The sequence below is a fragment of the Peromyscus maniculatus genome, chromosome 19 (assembly GCF_049852395.1).
Source record: "Peromyscus maniculatus bairdii isolate BWxNUB_F1_BW_parent chromosome 19, HU_Pman_BW_mat_3.1, whole genome shotgun sequence".
NCBI lineage: Eukaryota > Metazoa > Chordata > Mammalia > Rodentia > Cricetidae > Peromyscus > Peromyscus maniculatus.
In genome coordinates this window covers 66,426,525-66,452,777 of record NC_134870.1, presented here as the reverse complement: position 1 = coordinate 66,452,777, position 26,253 = coordinate 66,426,525, and the positions used below count along the sequence as shown (strand labels likewise).

The following is a 26,253-nucleotide window of genomic DNA, read 5'->3' as shown; positions in this document are numbered from 1 at the left end:
AGACCTGTACCCTCCCCTCACCATATTCATATGACCTTGCCTTTGACCCTGATGGACCTCGAGGCACCTTTTCTGAACCTCTGGTGATCCACACTGACAGAATGAATCCCGACAAGAAGCTAACCACCTCCTGACAAATAAGAGCCAAAGAGGAGATGAGATGGCTTTCCCGATCAGAGGATCAGTTACGTGTCAGGGACAGGGTGCAAACTGCCATCCCAACACAAGCATTTCTGTCCCAAACCCCCAGAGCTGAGGGACCTTAGCTTAAGCCAGATGACACCCTGTGACTTGTGGTTGTGGACACTAGTGACATCGACCCCTTCACGAAGTGATTCCTCGATTCCTGTAGTCTCGGTGCAGCTTCCTCTCTTCTTCCTCCCAGCCCTCCTCCAGAACACCTTCCAAAGGTCCCCACGGGCTGTTTTCTCACCCTTTACTCATTCTCTCAGCCATCACCATTACATGCTATGAATCCTGAGTCCATAGTTTGCCTTCCAGCCTCTCACCGACCATCCTGTTTTCTATCAAACTGTCCCTCATCCAAGCACTAACCAGACTGGACTCTGATCAGTTCCCAAATCAGACAAGACCTAGAGCAATCAGAGAGACATGGCCACAGACTCGGACCAACCGTCTGGTGGTCTAGTGTGTCCACTGAGATGAGTGACCAGCACCTCAGACTCAACATGTTCAAAAATGAGCTCAGCTCAATATTTCTAGCATTTCCCTTGTTTCTCTTTTTTATTTCACATGCATGGGTGTTTTGTCTGCATGTATATGGGCACCGTGTGTGTGTGTATATGTGTGTGTGTGTGTGTGTGTGTGTGTGTGTGTGTGTGTGTGTGTGTGTGTGTGTGTTACATATACAGAACCCAGGAGAGGGAGCTGGATCCCCCGAAACTGGAGTATGGTTGTAAACTGCCCTGTGGGTGCTGGGAACCAAACCCAGGTCCTCTGGAAGAGCGGCCAGTGCTCTTGACCACTGAATCGTCGTCTCTCTCACCCCATTTGGTTCTTCGTTATTTTCAACTTTGACTGCATCAGCAGCCCAGTGCTAAAACATACTTACTCACCCTTCCATAAGCAATTATCTGAGTCCTCCTGACCACACAGACCTCCTCTCAATACAGTCCTTTTGGGTTTGTTGAGTCAGGATCTCACTATGTAACATGGATAACCTTGAACTGGAGTTCCACCCACCTCAGCCTGGCATTGCAGGTGCACATCACCATACCCAGCTACCTGCCTCTGCCTCGAGACCCAGAAGCTTTTTCTGCCATGTTTTTGTTCATTATTTCATCAACTCAGTTCAGTTATGCAACTTTACCACATTCAAACTTCCTCCTAGACATCCTTTAAGCCCTCTGGTGTAGCATTTATCCTCCAATTTCTGCCCCAACTCCAGGCTGCTCTTAGAGGTAGCCAACTGAACTCCTTCCTTGCACTTTTTTGGCGTAGGTCATTTTTATTACTTTAAGCTAATGATTATCTATCAAAAAATGGAGATCCTCACTGATCACTAGAAGCAAAGCGATAATGAAAACAAAACACATATGGACCATTCATTAAAAGGAATGGCTGGAGGCTGGAGAGACGCTCAGCAGTTATAAGCTATGGATGCTCTTGCAGAGGACTCGGGTTCAGTTTCCAGCATTGCAAGGATATTCACCGCTGTTTAATTCCAGTTCCAGGGGATCCATCACCCTCTCTGACCTCTGCAGACACCAAGTATGCACATGGCACACACACATATATATATATATACAGCAGACAGAACACTCAGGTACATGGAATAAAAATAAATCTTTAAAAAGGAAAATAAAAGGGATGGTAAGAGAGAATTAATTGTTGTGGATTTCTCAGTATTCAGAAGGTCAGTGCCCGTTTCTCAGTGCTGCCCGAAGGACAACACGCTGAAGACAAATGCTAAAACCTTAGTCATGAACAGAGCCATACTTCGAAAACAGTTCACAATGCCTGAAAGCTAGAACAAGCTCATTTCTTCAATACAGAATACACACAGCAGGGCATGGTGGTGCACAGCTAGAAGCCTGGCACACGAAAGGCTGAGTTCAAGGCCAGCCTGGACTACACAGTAAGTTCCAATGGAGCACATAACACAACCCCAACTCAACCCAAAAACAACACACCCCGAGATTTGCTACACATCTCCACTCGGAAAGTCTTGGTAGTCTATGCTGTTACCCAAACCTCTTTCTAATTAGCATCCTAAGTGCTACTGTGAGTTAATCCCAAAAGGAAAGACAAATGAACGCGCCATTCCCTCCTAAAAATAAAGCGGATCTACATGTTGGTGCACTGCAATATTTATGCACTGTGTTCTATGCCATTCCAGCTACACCAGGGCTCTGGCTGTCTGCAATACTGTGTTCAAACAGAAAGAACACCTATGTACCAGGTGTGCTTACAGTAAGGTGGGAATGATCGTGTTCCAGTGACTACAAAAGGACTCCCAAGACACCACCTGCTACACAGACCAAACAGCTCAGGAGCCCACAGGTTCTCCTTGATTTTTCTGCAAAGACCAATTTAAGTTGGTATGTTTTCAGGGTTCCTGAGAAGGTGCCTTGTGTGGTGAACAGGCTGCCTGGTATGTGAACTGTCTGAGTCACATGTTTCCACTGTTGGATTTGTTTACTTATTTACTTTTGCATTGCTGAAACATAAATAATGAAATTACACCATTGAATTTTACACGAAAACTCTTAGAACAGCCTTTGCTGTACAATCCCAGACCTACCTGCGGCAGTCTCACTCAGAGACTAGTTCAAGCAGAGAAGAGTGAGCCGTGAAACCCTGCTGCCAGGGCAGCCGGAGCAGCGCAGCTCGGGGCAAAACCAAAGCCAGTTGCAGAGGAGAAAGGTGTCCCTCCAGGGAGGTTAGCAGGTTAGCACCGTGGGCTTCACGGGGACTGCCTCAGAGTTCAAAACACTTGGCGGCAGAGAAGGGGAAGGGGGGTGGTTGTGTTGGAGGAAATGGTCAGGGATCTGAAGTCTGTTTCTCAATATTTCCTGTCTCACATCGGATGTCCCTTGGTTTACACTGCTCTCTTACATCTTCTCCACCACTTGGGCTCCATTCACCTGCCAGAGAGGCAAAGGCAGCCCAGGGCCGGTGGGCCTTCTCCCTCCGGAGGGCTCCCAGCCACTTCATGGAGGACAGCGAATACAATTCTTTTCTGTTTTGGTTCTGTCATCTGTTTTGGATGACAACATCCACCATCTCCTGCTGTCAGTTAAATCCCAACGCCAGCATTCCATCAGCCAAGACAGGGCACCTCACTCCCGTGCTCACAGCCTTTGCCCCTAGCGGGAGGCCTTGCCAGGTGTGGCGCACAGAATATAAACTCACAATATTAAACTGGGAGGGGGTGGCCTCAGGACTGAGGCTGGAGAAGAACCTCTGCCTCTGACCATTTTCCAAACAGCCCTGGGGAACGCCTCTGAGACGCCTGTCACTTCCAGGCCCCAAGCCTTCCGAAAGTTCTGGAACAAGAGGCTTTCTTCTGGTGCTCTCCCAACACAAAGCATTCAGTCCTGAACTCTCACTGACCTGCTAAGTTTTTTACCACTTGACTTTCTAACTTCGGAAATGTCACCGCGATGCTCTCTCCTAGTAAGTGATGTACCTCTGTTTCCCCAACACTTGGGCTGTGGCTCTACACAACCAAGCTATACCCCTAGCACATCCACGGTTAGTTCCTCAGTGCTGACTAGAGTTTAGAGAGAAAGCAAAGATGAGCACACGTGTAACCTGCGGTGCCTGAGAGCAACCCTCATAAAACAGTAAGAAAAAGAAAAGAAGCATTTTCAAACACATTCACGTTGATCTATTTCATGCTTTTCTAGGATCTGGTCTAGCCTAGGCTGAAACCACCTCTTCCTCTACCTCAGCACCCACACAGCGTCCACCGCTGGCCCTGGGTGGCTCTAGTTCCATCCCTGCACTCTCTCTCCATGATCCTCCTCCCCTAGACTCTCCTCTCAGCCTGTCCCCTCGGCCTCCCTCCTCTCGGCCTCCCTCCTTATAATGAATGTCCTATCTCCAGCCTCCAAAGGCTTTCCTCTCCTCTAAAAACTAAGAAAGGGTAAACAATCAAACAGACAAACAAGCCCACACACCTGTAAGGAAACGACCTGCAGCCCACAGGGCCGGTACAGCTACGACAAGGAGTCCTCTGCACACAACCGTGGCCTAAAATAACCGTCTTCGTGTACTTCTGGAAGTACAGGAATCTCTAGGACCCCAACACAATCAAATAGAGCAACCACAAGCAAAAAAATGACTTGAATCCAGAGCAAAACCCTGGGTAGCAGGCAAACCCCAAGGCAGTCCCACACTGAAGGGCGGCATCCATGGAGCCAGCGATGGGGGACTATGGGCTAGCAGTGGGAAGGAAGGAACCTGAACCTAAGACCTCACCCCAGGCCAAGAACCCTGACAGAAGCCAAAGCCTTACAGCATCCAGGCCCTGGATCTCCATGAAGCCTACACAGCTCCCCAGAGGAGGCCTCTTGAGATCTAATGAGTACATCAGCACTGACGCATCCTGAGAGCTTACAGATGCAAGCAACAGCCTTAAGAGTTCTAAAGATATCAAGTACTTGATATATGGGACATAAAACACAAGACAAATATCAGAATTAACCTGATAAGAATGACGCATAATACCAGGAGAAAGGGAGGAAAGCTCAGGCTGAAGGCAAAAGAAAAATGGGAATAATTTTGCAATGCTTCATGAGTTTTGCCTCGGGCTGGCTTTGTTCCCTTCCATTAATTCTGAAAGGCGTGAACAGTAGAGCTAGTCTCATATCATGATTTAAATTTGCTCGAACAGTCTGCTACCACATCAGACACAGCCCGTGGGGGAATGCTCAAATACAAAGTCCGCACAAAATATTTCATCTGAGAGCTGCCAACGCTGCTCTCTTAAAGACTGTCTCACTGCAACACCAATGCCGTCCAAGTTACAACGGAGGAAACCCCACACTGGACTAAAGGGACAGTGCTTCACACTGGAATAAGCCCCGAAGCCGAAAACACCTCTGCTGGTCCTCTGCTTATGTGAAACTCTCCAGACCTGTGCTGCTGCTGCTGCATATTATCTGTTCCCAAGCAGGCCTTCAGACGCACATGCTCAAACAGCAGCTGATATAGGAATGTTCTCAGCTACTGCGTGGTAAGAGTCCTTTTGTTCCCCATTCACTAATACTTGTGAAATTAGTGTGGCTGTAAAATTACAATTGTAAAGTTCATAAAGAATCATAAGAGGGCTTAGGTTAGTAATCAGAAGTAGAAACCTAAAACCAAAACACATAAGACTAGACTAATACAAATATATATATACAAGCCCCAACAGCAAGTCTTTAACCCTAACAAGACAATTCACTAAAAGGACGCTGGTGGAGCAGTGGCAGGATCAGTGACCCATGACAGAGTATCACTGAAAAGCAATGCAAAAGATCCTAAATGGCTGCACACAGTAGTGAACGTCTTTAATCCCAGTACTCGGGAGGCGGAGGTAGGAGGATCTCTGTGAGTTCAAGGTCAGCCTGGTCTACAAAGTGAGTTCCAGGACAGCCAGGACCTCAAAGAGAGATATCGTCATCATGGTCATCATCATCATCGTCGTCGTCGTCATTATCATCGACTAACTCCAAATGAGAGAAGGTACAAGTACAGACCTATAATTCCAGCACTGTAGAGATGGGGGCAGGAGAAAGGAGCAAGACTAGGATACTTGGCGATGGCAAGACCTCTAACACGTCTATGTGGAGGGCAGCCTACCATCTATGAGCACACCAACTTTACTGATTATCAGAGGACTCATGTAGTCTTTCAGTTCGACAACTACCTTGATAGTGCTGATAATATAATTGGAAAAAAATGTTATTTCCATACTGTCTCTAGATTAAACATCCCAGATGTACAACAAAAAACCATGTTTCTCAAGCTTTGCTAAGAGTGGTCAATGCAGGGGCAGAGGATATCAAGTAACAACTTTAGCTCCAAAATCAATAAACTGTATCTGTCAAGTGTATCCATCTCCTCTCCAGTGAGTATTAACAAATAAGATGACACTGTTAAGAGACAATATGCACAGAACAAGTTCTGGGTTTACATTGAGTGTGATTATGGTCTTAGGCCATGAGGATGAACATTCATTCATTCCATTCTCACGTCAGAACTCCACAGAAAGGTATTTTCTTAAGACTGGTATTTTTAATTATGTATGTGTGTCTGTGTTTATGCACAAAAGTGCAGGTGCCCGTGGAGTCCAGAAGAGGGCTTTGGATTCCCTGGAGCACGAGTTACAAGGCAGTCCTGAGTCACTGACTGAAGGAATTAGGAATAGAACTTAGGTCCTCTGCTGCAGAGTATTGACTATGTGAAGGTGTGGTATATTTGTTTCTGCTGCCTTTATTAACTACCCACCAACCCCACAGTTCCCCCAGAGTTTTCTTGAGTGCAAGCAGCAGGAAATATTAGATAGAAGGATTTAGATTGTGGAGATAAACAGATAGAAAATAAAGGATAGCCTCGAGAGGGCCTGGAACCTATTCCAAGGAGCCCTGTTTCTGCCCTACAGTATTTATAGAGACACCAATGGGTGGAGCAAAAGACCTCCCCCCAGCACAGCCAAGTGCAGACCATCTCAGACACCTGCACTCAGGCCCGTGGTCCTAATCATCCTCTCTATGCAGACCTGCTGGGTAAAGCCACAAGGAACCTGAAAATGGGTTCCCACAATTAACCATGTAAAGATGTGTTATATTTGTTTGTGCTACATTTGTTTAACTATGTAAAGATGTGTTGCATTTGTTTCACCTTGCCTGGCTAAGGCATCAGACCTGAATGGTCTAATAAACTGAATGGCCAACAGGCAGGAAAGGGATAGATGGGGCTGGCAGGCAGATAGAATAAATAGGAGGCGAAATCTAGGCTCGAGAGAAGAGAGAATGAGGGAGAAGGAGAGACATTCCCAGGGCCAGAAGCCAGGCAGCTGCCAGACAGACAGACATGAGAAGCAGTGAAAGTAAGATACACAGAAGGAAAGAAAAGTAAAAAGCCCTGCGGCAAAACACTGATGAAGAGAAACAGGTTAAGTTACAAAAGCTGGTGGGACAAGCACAGGACGAGGCCGAGCATTCCAAAGTAATGAGCAGTCTCCCTGTCGTGATTTGGGAGCTGGTTGCTGGCCCAAGAGAAAAAGCCTGGTACAGTCCTCTGCAAAAGCAGTACCTACTCTTAACCACTGAGCCATGTCTGCAGCCCCCATGGGGGTGAGGGGGAGGTCTTTTTCATACCCAGTAGAACTGTGTTGTGAGTATTATGGATCTCAAAACATGAAGATTAGCATAAAAACACTGAAGTACGAAATCCTGAATAGAAGCCCTATTCATACCTCAGTGCATAGTAAAGAAATACAGAAATGCAGCATGTTTTTAAGACTGGAGACTGTGTTAACTGGGAGGGGAGGGGAAGGAGGTCTAGCCCTCGATGCAGGCAGCCCCATCCCTGCCTTCCTGTCCTGGGTGGCACTCCTAAAGTGCCGGCCCAAACAGCCCGTCCCTCCTCACACTGCTCTGTCGGGTCTTTGGTGACAGTAACAAGACAAGGAAGCAATGCAGACAAACGGCACGGTGACTGGACCGCTGCTGTGACAAGCTCAACCACGTGGTCGTGGGCTCTTGGAACCCGTCTCAGGAGGGGCACCCTGGGCCCAAAAAGCCCTTGATTAGCGTAAGCAGAGGTTATTCTTTGGAGATGCCGAGGCAGATGTAGACCATGGATGCAGCTCGTGAAGTTTCAGATAGGAACACAGACTGTTTCAGGAAGCGGGCTTCAGGACAGTCAAGTCATAGTCTAGCAAAGGATCTGGCTTCATTTTGCCTCTGTCCTACGAACTTGGTTGGGGGTGAATTCTAAGTTATGGGGGGCTGGTGAGATGGCGCTGCAGGGAAGGGCACTGGTGCCGAGCGCGGTGACTGGCGCTCAATCCCCTGGGACCTATGCGTGGTGACTGGCGCTCAATCCCCTGGGACCTATGTGGTGGCAGGAGGAGAAACACTCCAGCAAGCTGTCCTCTGACCTTCACCTGCATGCCGAGCACACTCGAAAACCCAGACGCATACACACAAGAGTGAATGTAATTTTTAAAAAGGATTTTAAGCCAGGTGTGATGGTGCAAGCCTTTTATCTCAGCACTTAGAAGGCAGAGGCAGGTGAATCTCTGATGATTCCATCATAAGCCCTCGATGCTAGGCACAGAGACACAGATTTGGTGTTTGCCTTGCTTGATTTTGGTCTAACCTTGGTCCAATCTGTCCTTGCTATGTGGCCAGTCGTTCCTCACTGTTTGAATGGGAATGTTTACTTTGTATCAATATGTACTGGAATTATTTGCATTAAGTAACTTGCTTTGATTCATAGGAGCTTATAGCTAAGGTATCCCCTTGAGTCTCAAAAGAAACTTGGGAGTTTTAGACATGCTGAAACTACTAAAGACAATTTAGACCTTTTAGGATGGGCTGAATGCACTCTGCATTGTGAAATGGCTTTGAGTCTATGGAGATAAGAGGTGAAGTTTGTGGCAAAAGAAGTTCTGTGTTTGAAGGCAGGTAAGGTTGTTTTACATGTAAAGGCGCTTGCCACAAAAACCTGACAACCCGAGTCAGATCCCCAGATCCCACGGGGAAGGAAAAAAATGACCCCCCAAAGTCGTCCTCTGATCTCCACCTGCATGCCGTGGCACGGCATGTACGCACGCACGCACGCACGCACGCACGCACGCACGCACACAGTGACGGGCTGGAGAGATGGCGCAGTGGTTAAGAGCACTTGTTGCCCTTGCAGAGGACCTGAATGCGCACGGTGGCTCACAACCATCCGTAACTCCAGGTCCAAGGAAATCAGCGCCCTCTGATCTTCCAGGCACGTGGTGCACGTACATTCACAGAGGCAAAACACATACACATAAAATAAGTAAGTCTAAAATTATAATAATACCTGTTAAGTGATATGTTCAAGCTGACAAGGAGTGGACTTTCTGATACGTTTTTGGTTTTTTTTTTGGTTTTTTGAGACAGGGTTTCTCTTGTGTAGCTTTGCGCCTTTCCTGGAACTCACTTGGTAGCCCAGGCTGGCCTCGAACTCACAGAGATCCGCCTGCCTCTGCCTCCCAAGTGCTGGGATTAAAGGCGTGTTCCACCACCGCCCGGCCTGGACTTTCTGATACGTAATACTGATAGGACTTGACAGGAATCACCCAGCAGACAAACTTCCGGGCACGTCTGTGATAGAGTTTCTAGATTAGGTTTGGTAAGTGGGTGGCACCATTCCACAGGCTGCGGGACCAGATCAAATGAAAAGGCAAAAGGCAGCTGAGCGCCTTATTGCTTCCTTATTGCAGATGCAATGTGACAGCTGCCTCAGGCTCCTGTCGCCAGAACTCCCCCACATGATGCAATGTCCTCTCAAACTCTGGCAAAATAAAGGCTCCCGTCCCTGTCCGGTCAGGTGTTTAAAGTAATAAAAAAGTCAGATGAGGGAGATCTTATTCCTGTCGGCCTTTTTAAGAAAGAAACATAGGAGTTACTACAGGAGAACCCGAATTCTCTAAGTTAATATTTAAAATACTGGGTATGTATCGTGTGTGTGTGTGGGCACGTGTGCCACAGCGCACATGGAGAGTCAGAAGACAGCCTGGAGTGAGAGGCTTTCACCTTTCCATGCGTTGGTTCCAAGGCTGAACTTGGGTGTCAGGCTTCCACTCTCGGAGGCAGTGCCTTTACCACTAAGCCATCTCACTGGCCCCCAACTCTCCTGGGAATCGTAAAATCTGCAGTGTATCCGTTACTTACTGTAACTGCCCGGAGACTTTTCTTCATACATAAAATGAAGCTGTAGCTCCTCCTCAGACATCTCACAGATGAACACTTTCAGCAAGCAGCAAATAATAAACAAAGCATTATGCGTCTGCCAAATGAAGATGTGGCTGGAGAGAAAAGGAGAATCACCTAAGACTCAGTATTTAATCACAAACAAGGTCAGTTTGTTTCTAGGGCATGATGTCTTCATAATTTATGAATGGTTTTGCACAGCCTGCTTAAAACATTAAGATAATGTCTGTATCTTTCAAAGGTTTATAATTATACCCAGCCAGTGGCAGCTACTGCATTTCTCTTAGATGGCCTTCTGTACATAGTGAAATCTACTTAATTAAAACAGTTACAGGCACTTGTATAACTGCTTTGTCCTTAACTGTACAACTCTACCACATGAAAGCAACTGAGACAAAAGAGAGCTAAAACCATGGTAGCATAAAGAGAATACTCACAAATACACAATGTAACAAAAGGAGCCATCAGTGGCAACACAACACAGTGCTGTTATTTGCATTAGTAACAGGAAAACTTTAACTGGATTTGATATATTTGTTTATAAGCGGGGCAATGAATAATCTTAAAAATACTATCCTTCTGAAACAGTTTTATAAGAGGCAGCATGGTGGCTCACACCTGTTACCTTAGCACTTGGAGGCTTATAGCACCAGCATGCCATGACATCAAGGTCCAGCCTGGGCTACAGAGTGAGACTTTGTCTCAAACAAACAAACACACAAAGTCAGTGCCCTAGTCATAAACAAGAGGCTTCCCCTGATCCAGTATTTAGGACAGAAAAGCATTAGATGTAGAATGAGATCCCATCGGTCTAAGTCATCATTTAAACTAGATATTATAACGATAATGAAAAACGATGATGGAAGGGAACCACCTTTTATGCTAACACACCACGGCAGAGGAGGACAATGACGGATGAATATGAGCAAGTAAATGACACCGTCTATGAAAATGTCACCATAAGGCCACTTTATATGCTAACCACAACAAGAATTCATTAAAATTAATTAATTTTTAAAACTGAATTCAAAGAATAATTACATCATTACTAAACTTTTCTAAAGATCTAATTTTAATAATTAACCAAAATGCTGAAATCAAATTCCTGAATCTCACACCAACAATTTAAGACACTAAAATAAAAACTTGTACTTTTTTTCCCCTCTTCATAAAGAGCATAATTCCTTCACAGGGATTTTTAAAAGATCATAACCTACTCCCCGACCAAATAAAAACTGCCCCTCCTAGCGCTGAGTACGCCGGCCGCGGTGCCGGTTCAACGGCAGCTTACTTCTGGCACTCCGCTGAAAGCCTGAGCTCTCTCGTTCTGGAAAGGAAGACCTTAGTTAAGGCGCCAAGATTTCCCGTTCGAGGGTTGTTTTCAACTGCAAGAGACAAGAAAGGCATTTAAATAGTTAACACTGAGCATATCATACCATTTATAGAACGTCAAATTGAAACTGCCCACTGACCACACTTACTGACAATTTCACATATAACTCAGAAAATAAGCAAGGAGCGAAAATGCTGCTCTTGGTCTATGCTGGCTAGTTTCGTGTCAGCTTGACACAGATGAGTGTCCTCTGAGAGGAGGGAGCCTCAGTTGAGGAAAATGCCTCCATAAGACCTGGCTGTAGGGAAGCCTATAGAGCATTTTCTTAATTAGTGACTGATGGGGAGGGCCCAGCCCACTGTGGGTGGTGCCATCCCCCCAGCAGGTGGTCCTGGGTTCTATAGGAAAGCAGGCTGAGCAAGCCATGAGGAGCAAGCCAGTAAGCAGCTCCCCTCCATGGCCTCTGCATCAGCTCCTGCCTCCAGGTTCCTGCGGTTGAAGTTTTTGCCCTGGCTTCCTTCAGTGATGAGCAGTTAAGTGTAAGCCAAATAAACCCTTTCCTCCCCAACTTGCTTTTGGTCATGGTGTTTCATCACAGCAATAGAACAGTGACTAAGACACAGTCTCAATTACAAATATCAAAATTTACTTATGAGCTAAACAGCAGAAGAAAGTGCAATCTCAAAGGAGGTAAGAACCACTATTACTATAAGTTTTCATTCCTTTTGAATTTTTAAAAAAGTATTGTTTTATTTTACATATGTATGGTTGGTTGGCCTGCACATATATCTATACATCATGTGCGTACCTGAGAAGGCCAGAAGAGAGCATTGGGTCCCCTGTAACTGGAATTGTGGACTGTTGTGTGCTCTGGAAGAGCAGCCAGTGCTCTTAACCACTGAGCCATCGCTCCAGCCCAATGTTACATATTCTTATCTATAGGCTGTTCCTTGCTCAAGGACACATCCTTTCCACTGGCTCAAATCCTGAGCTATGATGAAGGAACTGGATTACGAAGCCACTGTCGGGCAGCATGGCAAGTCTGAAGCAGGACACTAAGGATGGGACAGGAGACCACTTAGTCCACAGTCTACTTCTCCTGCTAAAGAAAGCTCACAGGGTTTAAGTCTGGGTGCAAAGTAAAATCCACGGCAGTGACCAGCACACGGTCATTTCCTTGACCCCTGATTTTCAATGTAAATGTAAATTCAAGAGCCATGGATGCTGCTGGACCAGAAGTGCAGACACGGAAGCACACTGGCCTGAGCTGCAGGATTCATTTCCATGAAGATCTGGGAACTGTGTATCTATGGGAGCCTTCTTAACATGCCGAAGGGTATCAAAGATGGAGTTCTTCAGGAAACACTTCTAAAAAATAAATGCAGCTCTGCAGACACACACTGTAAAAGACTGTACAAGGAGCCGGGCGGTGGTGGCGCACGCCTTTAATCCCAGCACTTGGGAAGCAGAGCCAGGTGGATCTCTGTGAGTTCGAGGCCAGCCTGGTCTCCAAAGCGAGTTCCAGGAAAGGCGCAAAGCTACACAGAGAAACCCTGTCTCGAAAAAACAAAACAAAAAAAACCAAAAAACAAAAAACTGTACAAGGGAAGCCAGGTGTGGGGCACATGCCTGAAATCCTAGCAGGGTCCCTACCACCACCACAGACATAGACAAGGTGCACTGACCCAGTGGTACAAAGGACCCATGAGTCAAATAATGACTACTGTCATAGTCACAATCAAGAATGTCACTTCATTAATTCATCTCATACTATCATAATTTTAACAGGAATTCTGAAAACCTGCCTGTTTCTCTCTCCCCTCCCACCTTACCCAAAGACTTGCAAACTGAAATGGTTGCCTCTTCCAACAGCTTCAACTCAGAACTGTAGAGACAAAAGAAGAAAGGTAGTTTATTACACAATGCTAAAATGTACACACTAATGGAATGGAATGTATCAACTGAAAAAATAAACTAGAACAAGCATATGGTAAACAAGGCACACAATAAAATCAGCAATATAAAATAAAGCTTTCACTTTCAGTGTGGTTAGGAATTAGAGAGAAGAGCTTGGGGCGACCTACCTTTCAGGACCTGGGGTGGGTAATTTAAAACAGAATACAAGGCCCAGGTTCCAAAGCAGCACTGACCGCGCCCTTACAGTGGTCACTCAGAGAACTGACATCGTGCTTAGGAGATGAGTGAGGCGCGGAATCTCAACACTGTCAAATGGCTGAGCACAGGACAGGAGAGGTGTGTGCCTGGAGTTCCCAGAATTCAGGAGGCTGAGGCAGGACGGCCATGAGTTCAAGGCTAACCTGGACTACGTGAGCTACACAGTGAATTTCAAGACAGACTGGCTGTCTCAAACAATAACAAAAAATAAATAAATGAAACAAAAAGTGAAACAAAGCAAGAAAAGAAGGAATACAAGCTTCAGTGGTCCACAGACACAGAGAAAAACAAAAGCCAGGCATGGTGGCACACACCTTAAACACCAGCACTCTGGCAGGCAGAGGCAGGGGGATCTCTAAGAGTTTGAGGCCAGCCTGGTCTACATAACAAGCTCCAGGCCAGCCAGAGTAATATAATAATAATGATATAATAATCTCCAAAAAGCAAACACACACACATACAGTAGTGAAAAGTTTGGTTTTGGGTTTTTTTTTCCCCCCGAGACATGGAACTAGCTTTGCAGACCAGTCTGGTCTCGAACTCAGAGATCCACCTGCCTCTGCTTCTAGAGTGCTGGAATTAAAGGTGTGCAACACTACTGCCCAGCTCGGTTTTTTTGTTTGTTTTGTTTTGTTTTAACTCTACAACTCAAAAGTAAAAATAACCCCAAAATTTAAATTTAAAAATGGGCAAAGGATAAGGCTAGGCTGGGCATGGCTGTGCAAAAGACAGCCAAGACTACATAGAGATGCTGTCTCAAAAAAAATGGGGTTAGGGGGTGTACAGCAGAAAAAGAGAGATGGATTAAAGACTAAGATTACTAGCTGTTCTTACAGAAGACCATGTACTGGTTCCCAGTACCCACATGTCAGCTCACAGCCACAAAAATAAATCTTTTGTTTACTTGTTTATTTTGAAACAGAGTCTCTATACACAGCCCACACAGAGAACAGTCTGCTCTGCCTCTATAGTGCTGGGATTAAAGGTGGACACAACCACGCCCAGTATTTTTTTTTAAACGGGAATGCAATGGTTTGTTGCAGTGACACATGCCTTTAATCCCAGCACTTGGGAGACTGGCAGATCTCTCTAGCAGAGTTCAAGGCCAGCTGGATCTACACAGAGTTCCAGGACAACCAAGGCAGCATGGTAAGACCCTGTCTCAAAAAAAGAAACTATTAAAATATAGGAATTCAGAGACATGGCAGGCACAGAGACCTTGCCATGTTTTGGGATATGGAGGCCAATCAACACAGGTCATCTTCAAGAGCTGTAGTTAGTGATCTTAACCACTGAGCTATCTCTCTGGCCACCAGGTCAAGAAGTGATCTAAGTTTAAACATGTGTTAAATGTTTCAAAGGTGTTTGTTTGCAAATGTAAAGGTAAAGAATCTATCTCTTTTTTTATATTTATTTATTTATTTATTTATTTATTTATTTATTTATTTATTTATTTATTTATTATGTATACAGTGTTCTGTTTGCATGTATCCCTGCAGGCCAGAAGAGGGAGCCAGATCTCACCACAGATGGTTGTGAGCCACCATATGGGTGCTGGGAATTGAACTCAGGACCTCTGGAAGAACAGCCAGTGTTCCTAACCTCTGAGCCATCTCTCCAGCCCCAGAATCTATCTTTTTTAATCTGTTGTTATTATTTTATATAGTGTGTGTGTGCAGGTACCCACAGAAGCCAGGTGTCAGATCCTCCTGGAGTTGGTGTTACAGGTGGTTGTGAACTGCCTGGTGTGAGTGCTGGGACTCAGTCTCGGGTCCTCTAGAAGAACAGGATCTGTGCTTAACGACTGGGCCATCTCTCCAGCCCCAAGAATGTATCCTCTGAAGCTCTGATTCCTCTCCTCAGAATGATTCCACCTCCTTTGCAAAGCTGCTCTTTGTGGCTAGCCAGGCAGCTAACACCTGCCTCTCTGTGATAAGGCTCAGGAAGCCTGGCTCTCCTTACACACAGCTGTCCTGGCTCCCCTCTGAGCAATCACTTCTGGGTGAAAGTATCCTTGGTGCCCACACTTATGCTCCATGAAAACAAGGTTTATTCATCATGCACCTCCACCTTGCCTGTCCACCTGAAGAGAATACCTGACCGTTATTCACCCAGTGAGAGTCACAGAGCTCTCCTGCAGGAGGCCTGCAGTTTCTAGGTTCTGAATGTTACTTTTAGTGTCTGTAAAGCAGCAGTTCTCAACCTGTGGGTCATGACCCCTTTGGATATTCTTATTATGATTTGTAACAGTAGCAAGATTTTAGTTATGAAGTAGCAACGAAATAGTCTTATGGCTCGGGGTCGCCACATGAGAAACTATTAAAGGGTCGTAGCGTTAAGAAGGTTGGGAACCACGGCTGTTCAGGAACTCAAACGGGCACACTGACTGCTGTAGTAGAACTTCTTTCCTCTCATCCAGCCACAGTCCAGTTGTGTAAACTTCTCGGGCATTTAGGAACAACGTGCTTTGTGTCTGCTTTATTCGGACCGTTCTGTTCCGTAACTGCTGCTGTCGGACTGATGGCTTCACAGACAAGGATTGCTTCAGGACCCAGTATGGCTGCTCATCTAGAGTTCAGCTTGGTAGGAAAACGGATTGTGAGATTGTGAATTTTAAATGTTTATTTCTCATCCATCAATTAGGTTTCGCGGTTGGCTCCTTATATGGAGTTCATGTACAGAGTAAGTCTGAAGTGATCTGAGTCAGGATTTGCTGCCTCTTGTCCCTTTTTGCATATTTCCAGTGTCTCAGAGCTGACTTCGGACACATTTGGTTTCTGATTGTAATTGTAATTGTCTTGGAAACACTAGCATATTTCTGAAGTACCATTTTAGTTGTATTTACTTCGAATATGATCTGTTGGTTGTCTCCTGCCAGAACAGCTGAGCTGCTGAGTGTAGCCGGGCGGTGGTGGCACACGCCTTTAATCCCAGCACTCAGGAGGCAGAGCCAGGCGGATCTCTGTGTGTTCGAGGCCAGCCTGGTCTACAGAGCCAGATCCAGGACAGGCACCAAAACCACAGGGAGAAACCCTGTCTCGAAAATAAAAAAAAAAAAAAAAAAAAAAAAAAAAAAAAATCTAATAACACTCCACTAAAACTGTAGGAAGGAATTCCAACAGCAAGAATATGGATGTCTCTGCAGACCTGGATTCCAGAGTGGTCACCATCAACGCATGTTCACCAAGCATACCGCCTCATAACTTAACTACTACCATCAATGAACAGAGCGACCACACTGCACATGGATTTCTAATCACTGCCCAGTTAGGAGGAAGCAAAGTGGACCCTGACATAAGGGAGGGTCACTCTGAAGCCACATCTCAGTGTCAGGGTTGTTTATCTACCTGCATGCCCTAGTCTGGGAGTCTCGGTGTCCTTAAAGCCAAGCAAGGACGCCACCATCAACAGTACAGCTACACAAACCACAACGCAACATGTAAAAAGGACCCAGCACACAACTCAATGTCAAACTCCTAATCCTCAACTACAAAGGGTACTCACAAGTCAACATCAAATTCCAACATGTATTCCTCATACACTCACAGATACCTTACCAATGCTACACTGTCTTCTCCCACTGGAGAAGAGGGAAGTATATCACATCATTTTAATAATCTTGAAGTGTTCAAACATTTTGAAAATCGTATCAAACAACTATAGGCAAGGCATGGTTAGTGGCCCACACCTATAATCCTAGCACTTAGGAGATAGTCTGAAGAACCATGAATTCCGGCCACTGTGAGCACCTGCACTCAAGTGCATATATCGTCACACAGACTCACATAAACATAATTTTAAAATCTTAAAATAAAAATGAAATCCAGTGTTGGCACACAACTTTAATCCCAACACTGAGGAGGCAGAGACAGGCAGATCTCTATGAGTTGGAGGCCAGTCTGGTCTACAGAGTGAGTTCCAGGTCATCCAGGGCTACACAGAGAAATCCTGCCTCAAAAAAAACAAAACAAAACAAGACAAAAAATCCACACACAGCCAGGTGTGGTGGCACAGGCCTTTATTCCCAGCACTGGAGAGGCAGAGGCTGGCAGATCTCTGAGTTCTCAACCTAGTCTTCTACATAATGAGTTAGGAGACAACCAGGGCTACATAGTGCAACCTTGTCTCAAAATAACAAAACAAAAACAAACAAACTCACACATGTGAACATATATATACAAAAACAAAAAGAAGAAATTAAATAAGACCAAGGCCGAGCACATCACTCTGTATACTTTAATCCTCTTCTGTTTTAAATCCCATGTTACCATCCTCAGGCATGACAAACATCTTTACCCTTTTCTACAAGAATGATCTAGAGAGCAGAACATTAAAATGTGACAGAAAAAGTAAAAATCTGACCAATAGAAAGTGAAAAGTTGTAAGAAATGTTTCATTATAGAGATGGATTATCAACCATGTTAGCCACTAAAGGAAGAAATGTTTCCAAATGTCATCAGCCACAACTCCAGACAAGGCCTGAGTAGATGGATCTGCTGGTCCCCTGCGGCCTCAGGGGCAAGTCTGCCTTCAGCTCAAGCTTGAAGAAATAAAAAGGCCAGAGCTCAGTGTTAGGCCACCCATTGCCATCAGCCCACAGATGGCTTACTTTAGTGCAACTGATGAATGTCAAGCAGCTTTCCAAAACTGAGAAAACAAAAAGAGTATTTTTGGTGAGGAGGAAAAATCATACTTTTATATAAAGCCTGTAGTTCAAGAATTCAAGTTTCTACCACCAAAGTAAACATATAACATGGGTCATTGAATAAACCAAATATTCCCTTTAACTGTCATATATGAAGATTTGCAAAAATTATTTACAATATTTTTTAGTCAACTGGTGTTAACGGGTCAGACAGATGAGTTTGTAAATAAAACACAAGTAGAGTTAACGCAGGCAGCACACTGAACTGGGGACTTAAAGGAACATATGCCAAATGCAGCCCCCGAAGCAAGTGTTTGTGCCCCGTTAGTGATTTCTAGCACCCGACACCCTTCCCTTTGTCCACTCAAGCTCTCCTTTTCCACCAACCCGTCCTCACCGGGCCTCAGTGTTGGCCCTGAAGAATTACAGAAGGGAAAGGGAGATGGAATAACAATCTTGGAAAGGATTGGTACCCGTTTGTGACAAAATACCATTAAATGTTGGAGGAATGACTCAGCGGTGAAGAGTGCTTGCTGCCCTGCCCAAGGATCCGGGTTCAGCTCCCAGCATGAACTTTTGATGGCTTATTTTAGGGTTGCCCTCTTCTGGTCTCCATGAACACCACACACACATGATGCTCATGTGCTCATATGTGTGCGCGCACACACACACACACAAAGAATACCTTTTTAAAAACAAATAACACTGCAACCTTTTAAAAGTCTCATGTTCTCAGTCAGGCGGTAGCGGCACACACCTTTAACCCCAGCACTCAAGAGGCAGAGGCAGGCGGATCTCTGTTGAGTTCTAGGTCAGCCTGGGCTACAGAGAGAGTTCCAGGACAGTCAGGGATACCCAGAGAAAACCAGTCTCGAAAAACCAAAAAACCCTGAGTTCAATCTCCAGGTCTACAGCAATAAGTAAAAAAAAAAAAAAAAAAAAAAAAAACCAACACATAATGTTGACATGCAAACGAATCTGTTTAAAAGAAAAAAACCCTTACATTGTATTTATCTTTATGTATGTTATTCAAAGTTCTGTCACCCTGACTCTTTCATTTAAAATAAAGGTGCCTAAGGAGCGGGCGTAGCTGGTGCCCGGGTGGCAGAAACGAAGCTCAGCAGCGCCGGGGGCCGCGGTGTCAGAGCACACAGGGCCAAGGCAGCACCCGCATGAAAAGCACTCAGATGCCTTTTTTTTTTAAAAACGATTTCTATTTTCTTTGACGTTTTCTTTACTTTTTTTTTTAAATGTATGAGTGCCCTGTATGTATCCCTGCAGGCCAGAAGAGGGCATCAGGTCCCATTACAGATGGTTGTGAGCCACCAGCCCCCAGACACTTTCTTGTTCAAGTAGATCCTCACAACACCAACACAGAAACACTACCAAGCACACAGTGACTGTATACCTGTAGAAGAAACCGTATCACGGGGTCTGCAATGATGGCTCCATGGCTGAGAGCATTTGCAGTTGGTTCCCAGCACCCACGTGGCAGCTCACGCCCATCTGAAACTCCAGACACAGGCGCTCTGACACCCTCTGGCCTCCAAGGGCAGCAGGTACATCTGTGGTGAAGGTATATACATACATGCATGCAGGCAAGGCACTCAAACCCATAAGAATGCATTTAAAAATATCTTTTAAAACAAAAAAAATGTATCATGCATATAACATGTTATCAAAATTGTAACTTGGGGCTGGAGAGATGACTCAGAGGTTAAGAGCACTGACTGCTCTTCCAGAGGTCCTGAGTTCAATTCCCAGCAACCACATGGTGGTGGCTCACAACCATTTATAATAAGATCTGATGCCCTCTTCTGGCATGACATGCAGACAGAACATTATACATAATAAATTTAAAAAAATAAATATTTTTAAAAAATTGTATCTAGGTCATAATTACAATCACACAAACAATGCAAAAGATAAAGAATTTTTTAAAAATGAATTTCAACACGGCAAGGGAAATGACAGGTAGACAAGTGACTATTCCCTAACTGTATAAAACCGTCAACTACCGTGTATTCAGGAAGCAAACCTCTAAATCATACACATCCTTTCACTCATGGCTTCCAGCAAATCAGACTGGCTGTATTTCACTTTTAAGGCACACCAGTCCCTTACAAATGGTAAAAGATGAAAAGCTCATAGTTCAAATATCTTAGAGAAAGCAGATGTGCAAAAAAAAGCTGTTGACGGAAATTAGAAGAGAATTCTGAACACAGATTTGCTGAACAAACCACAATTATAATGTTTATAAAACAAATACTAAAACTGTTCTCAGCCCTTTCACTGAAAATTGTCACAGAATGTCTTCAAAACTGACACTTCACACCAATGTCATTTCCAGCCTGCAATGTGCCCATTCTAACAAATACTCAGTCTCTGTCAGTGTACACACGGGCCTAAGTAAATCAACAAGTGACCATTCAGAAAAACACGGAGGCATTACTACGGAAGAAATTACAGAAATCATTCACAAAACTAACAAGAATCAACCCATTCAGTGGTTAAACTGTAGGAAGGCTAATGTTTTCAAAGAACCTATTCATAGTAAAATTTCAAAAGCTAAAACTGCATATAAATTCGCTGCAGAAATGTTTAATGCATCAGGCAAACCAAAAAGGTGTCTGTATTCATGTGATTCACAGACAATCTATACGCTGCCATTCAGCTGCCAAAATCAAAGGCCTGGAACTATTAAACTGTCAAAACTGCAACCACCACCATACTGGGAACACACCGCATTTATTTTCTCAGGAAAATAAGAGAAATTAACGGCTTTAAAATTTCAACACCACGAGAATGCAGCCGAGGGAGCAGTGGTAAAGGCTGGCCTGGCCCCTCCCCCCAGCGCTGTGACAATTCCTGTTGTCCCCCATTTAAGTGTTCAGTTTAAGGGAGTAATCAGTCCTAGATAAACCCACTCAGCTTCCAAAACCTGTGCACTGAAGAGTATGAATGAAGGAGGGAATCAAAGTTTTGACGCAATGTGTGAACGCTGAACTTCCTCAACCTGAGCGAGTGAGAGACGAGGAAAGCGCACGCTGTTTACTGTTAACCAAACAGCTTGACGCGTTACCATCTCTTGTTGCCATCAGAACAAACCTCTGATGAAAGAAATGAAGAGAAGCCAGAAACCAGTGTAGGAGCTACCCATGGCACCTCAGCCAGGCAGCCTGTCCCATATACCGTGCAGATGTGTGCCCAGAATGAAAACACGGGACAGGAGCAACTCAAGGAAGACAACACTTTCCCCAACACGGGTTTCTTTCAGTCAGACACTCCTGAGCTAATTCAAGCCTCTGCTGTTTCTCAAGTGAAGAAACACATTTAAAAACTCTAAGGAAAGATCACTGGGCCAGGTAACCTGACCAGAGAGGACACACTCCCCTCAGGCAAGGTAGAAGCACAGGGAAGACCGCCTCTACCTCCCAGCAGGACTGCCCACAACAACACTCAAGCACGGGATGTCTGGGAGTATGACCCACAGCTTTGGACAAGCTTGAAATGTGAATATGTAACCTCACAATCTGTGGTGGTATTGTGTTCCCCAAAATATTGTGTACCCTAATAAATTTATCTGTGGTCAGAGAACAGACAGCCACTAGATACAAAGGCTAGAAAATGGTGGCACTCACACCTTTAATCCTAGCATTCCAGAGATAGAAATCCCTCTGGATCTCTTTGAGTTCAAGGCCACATTGGAAATAGCCAGGCATGGTGACTCACACCTTTAATCCCAGAAAGCAAGCCTTTAATCCCAGGGAGTGGTGGTAGAAAGCAGAAAGGTATATAAGGTGTGAAGATGAGAAACTAGAAGCGTTTTGGCTGGTTAAGCATTCAGGCTTTTTAGCGGTAATTCAGCTGAGAGTCATTGGGATGAGGACTCAGAGGCCTCCAGTCTGAGGAGACAACACCAGCTGAGGACCCGGCGAGGTGAGGTTAGCTGTGGCTTGTTCTGTCTCTCTGATCTACCAGCATGGACCCCAATAACTCGCCTCAGGTTTGATTTTATTAATAAGAACTTTTAAGATTCCTGCTACAACAATCCTCTTCTCGAAGATCGCCAGATCATTTTATAATGCAGCACTCCGGCCATTATTTGAAGCTCAGTTTGATGAGTCCACGCTTCCGAAGGAGCTGGTGGCATGTGACGATCAACAGACATCACCTCTGAAGTTCTAGAAACCGGGTTTCAATGTGGTCCTTACCAACTAGTCACTGCAACCATGCACAGCCTCCTAAGGGCTCGGTCACAGACATGAGAACAGATGTGAACTAACTGAAGACACAGACGGCAATCAGTCCAGCACTTGGAAATGTGAAAGACCTCATAAATAACTAATACATTGATAATGTCTACACTAGCAAAGACTCATAGCAAATGTTCTTCGTTTTTATAATACAAGGAAAACCCTGAAAGAAAAACCCAAGTGGTAACTGGAACTTAACAATGCTAAGAGAAATGGAAGCTCTCTGTGTGTATAACAAAGTGAAGTTTTAAAAATGGTGTGTAGTGAGGTAGAGACATACAATGGGTATTATACAGTCTTTAAATCTGACAGGCGCTACAGTAAGTGTGTAACCTGAAAACAGTATGCTAAGTGAGAGAAGCCATTCATAAAAGGCACACATTATATGACTCCGGCTGTTCCGGCTACATAAGATCCACAGGACGGGCAAACTCACAGACAGAAAGTAGCGCAGAGGTTACCAGGGGGCATGGGGAGCAGCGAGGGGAGTCCGTGCTATTTAATGGACGAGGCACTTCTGTCTCCTGGAAATGAAGGCTTGGAGGTAGTTACACCAATACATTAATGCAACTAATTTATATACCAGTAACACCACATCACGTTCTGTAAAAAATATATACAAAATATTAAAAGGGACATGTGGTATTTGTAAATAGACATGGTTACTTTAACTTTTGCTTCTATATTTTATAACTTTTCTATAATTAAAGATTAAATATTGGGGCTGGAGAGATGGCTCCACGGTTAACAGCACCAGCTGCTCTTTCAGAGGACCCAGGTTCAATTCCCAGCACCCACATGGCAGCTCACAACTGCCTGGTAACTCCAGTTTCAGGAGGATCTGATAACCTCACACAGACATATATGCAAGTAAATAAAATAAAAATCTCAAAAAAAAAAAGATCAAATATTTTGTAGCTTGATCTGCTTGGGGGGCCCCCTGGCGATAGTTTAGAATCCATCCCTGGTGCATGAGGGGGCTTTGTGGAGCCCACTACCTATGATGGGACACCTCGTGCAGCCTTAAGGCAGGGGGAAGGGCTTGGACTTGCCTCTACTGGATGTGCCTCCCCATGGGGAGGCCTTGTCTTCTTGTTGGGGGGAATGGGGGGTGGGTTGCGGGGAAGGCTAGGGGGTAGGAGGGGGAAAGAGGGGAATCTTTGTAAAGTGAATGAAAATTTTTTCTTAATAAAAAAAGATTAAATATTTTAAAGGATCATTTTATTGGTAAAAGCAACCATAAAGAAGTTATCTACTTACACAATGAGAAATGCATAAAGACTTGGTTACAAGGAAATTTATCATACTTCTATTTTTATTAATGAAAAGTGAGAAACCACTGAAGTGGTCAATGCTAGTTAAATAATTTAAGGTTATTCATTGAGAGACAAAACCATTGAAAGGGGAAACACTGTAAACTATGGAATATGACGAAAGCGTTTTAACGGCACACTAAAAGCACACACAACCCATGTCAGCCCTAGTTACTCTTGGTTGCAGGTTTTTTCCTTGCTTAGGGTTCTTCCTCTCGGTATTTAAGTTTTAAACGTGAACATGCAGTCCCTTGGTCTGAGTGAGTCTTAAGTGACCGGGTCAGAAGCTGCTGTTCTACCTTATCTCAGCACCACCTAGTGCCCAGTGCGTGGAACAGTTCTCATGATGTGGTAGATGACCGGAAAGCACCTTGCTCACACTCCAGGTCTGAGCTCATGTTCCAAACAGCTCAACAACCATATGGCCAACAGGCACACTGGCTCATGCCTATGATCTTAACACTTGGGAAGTGGAAGCAGGAGGATGGAGAGTTCCAGGCCAGCCTGAGCTACACAGCAAGATCCTTTGTCTTTAAAAAAGAGAAAGTTGTATGGCTTCCAATAGAAAGTGTTCATCAGAAAATTAGTTCAATTTCTGTTCATTCTTCAGTTTCCACTTTTAAGACAGCCTTTGCTATTTCTGAACTAATATTAACTTCCTTGAAGAAAAGGAGAATGCAACCAACCCTCCATACTCTATAGCAGTGGTTCTCAACCTGTGGGTAGTAACCCCTTTGGGGATGGTATATTAACTATCACACATATCAGATGTTTACATTATGATTCATAACAGTAGCAAAATTATAGTTATGAAGTTGCAACGAAAACAATTTTCTGGTTGGGGGTCACCACAACGTGAGAAACTGTATTAAAGAGTCGCAGCACTAGGATTGTTGAGAACCACTGTTCTAGGGTATCCTACAAACCTATGAGGTCAGGATCACTATTTCCACTTCACACAGGCAGTAGCGGCCTCGATGAACTTAGGCAGCACGCTACAGTGCACAAAGCTAGCACGCGGCAGAGCTGAGCTGCACCAAGGTCAGTCTGGCCCAGACCTAAGCCTTGCCTCACTGCCCTGCTCTCGATCACTCTGCTGTGCATAAGGCGACCCCAGTAGGAGACACAGCTGTTCCTGTGTTGCTCGGCTCTGCTCTCCAGTCTGAAACTTTAAGTTTTAATGCTCAATCCAAGCTAGGCTTGGTGGCACACACCTGTAACCCCAGCACTTAGGAGGCTAGGGCAGGAGGATTGGAAGGTCACAGCCCGTTTGGGGTACAAAATGAGACCATGTCTAAATAAACAAATAGACGATTCTATACAATGTTGTTACTTGGGGAGTCATTTTTCATGGAAATGTAGGATTTTCACTTTCTAGACATGAGAAGGCAGATTTCGATTTTTGTAACTTTCATATCCTTCAGAGTTTAAACCACAAAAATACACGTTTTAGGGCTAGAGAGATGGCTCAGAGGTTAAGAGCATCGACTGCTCTTCCAGAGGTCCTGAGTTCAATTCCCAGCACCCACGTGGCGGCTCAAAACCACCTGTAATGAGATCTGGCACCCTCTTCTGTGTACATAAATAAATCTTAAAAAAAAAAAAATACACGTTTTAGCAAACAAATACGTAAAATTGTAATTTTTTAGTTCCATCTACAGACACCACAGTCAATGCTGGGAGGATCCTCGTCTCCATTCCTGATGTGTATGTTCAACCTTCTACAATCAAGTTACAAAACAACACAACAAAGATCTCACGTTCAACCACATCTGTAACTTTGCCTTGAGTCACAGCTATAACCACCCTCTGCACATGCAACCCACAGGCCCTAGACCGGAGGCACCTGCACCATCCACCTTCTTTGGAGCTGTTCTTATTCTGGCTCCTTCCAGTTTCTTCCAGAACCTTCTGGAATCGTCGCCGTCCACCCAGCATACCCCCACTGCCTCTCCCCCACCTGTCTGCAGCGTGCATATCTAACTCTACATCAGAGCCGTTGTCCACTCTTCTTTATTTGTTTAGACTGTGTTGTTACAGAACAATAAAAACTTTCTTGTCAACGAGGAATTTTTCCTGAATGACAAAGCATTACCAAGTGATGTACTCAGAATGTCAAATCAGATGAAAGCATGCTCATGCCCTTCCTGGTTAAAGTCCTTCAAGAGATATTAGGACAAAACCTAAACAACTTTAGCATTCTGTAAAATCTCTCAAATCTTCCCAACTTCCTCCCCTCACCGCTTCTCAGTTCTTCATGTTCTTCTAGGGAGTGTGATGTTCCTGGAACGGGCAGGCTCCCTGTACTTTCATACAGCCTTTATCATGCTTCATTCCATATAATAAACCCTGTGAGAGCACATGGTATCATCTTCTTAGTTCACCATCTGGCCTGAGAAACAAGCAAGCAAATGACAGAGCGATACACAGCGAGGGGCTATTTGGTCCTGCAGCTCCAAATGACAAGCACACACTGTAAGTATGCTCGCACGTCTTAGACTTCTACCCCAGCATATTCAGCTATCTACAAATCAAAATATAATAAATACAGGCTTATTACCGCCATTGTGTAGTTTAGGGGTTACGTGTCTTTCTGGGATCTATC

The 26,253-nt window shown here is 44.7% G+C and overlaps 1 protein-coding gene across 6 annotated transcripts in view; it reads right to left on the bottom strand.

The window, feature by feature from the left end:
- Dym (dymeclin) overlaps positions 1 to 26,253 on the bottom strand; it is a 283,454-nt gene that overhangs the window by 237,411 nt on the left and 19,790 nt on the right. For all 6 annotated transcript variants that reach the window (XM_076555514.1, XM_076555516.1, XM_015992663.3 and 3 more), the window contains exons 3-5: positions 13,092 to 13,144; positions 11,218 to 11,311; positions 9,888 to 10,021 (exon numbers count right to left, since the gene is read on the bottom strand). In XM_076555514.1, coding sequence (XP_076411629.1) covers positions 9,888 to 10,021; positions 11,218 to 11,311; positions 13,092 to 13,144 — 281 coding nt within the window. The remainder of the gene's footprint in view (positions 1 to 9,887; positions 10,022 to 11,217; positions 11,312 to 13,091; positions 13,145 to 26,253) is intronic.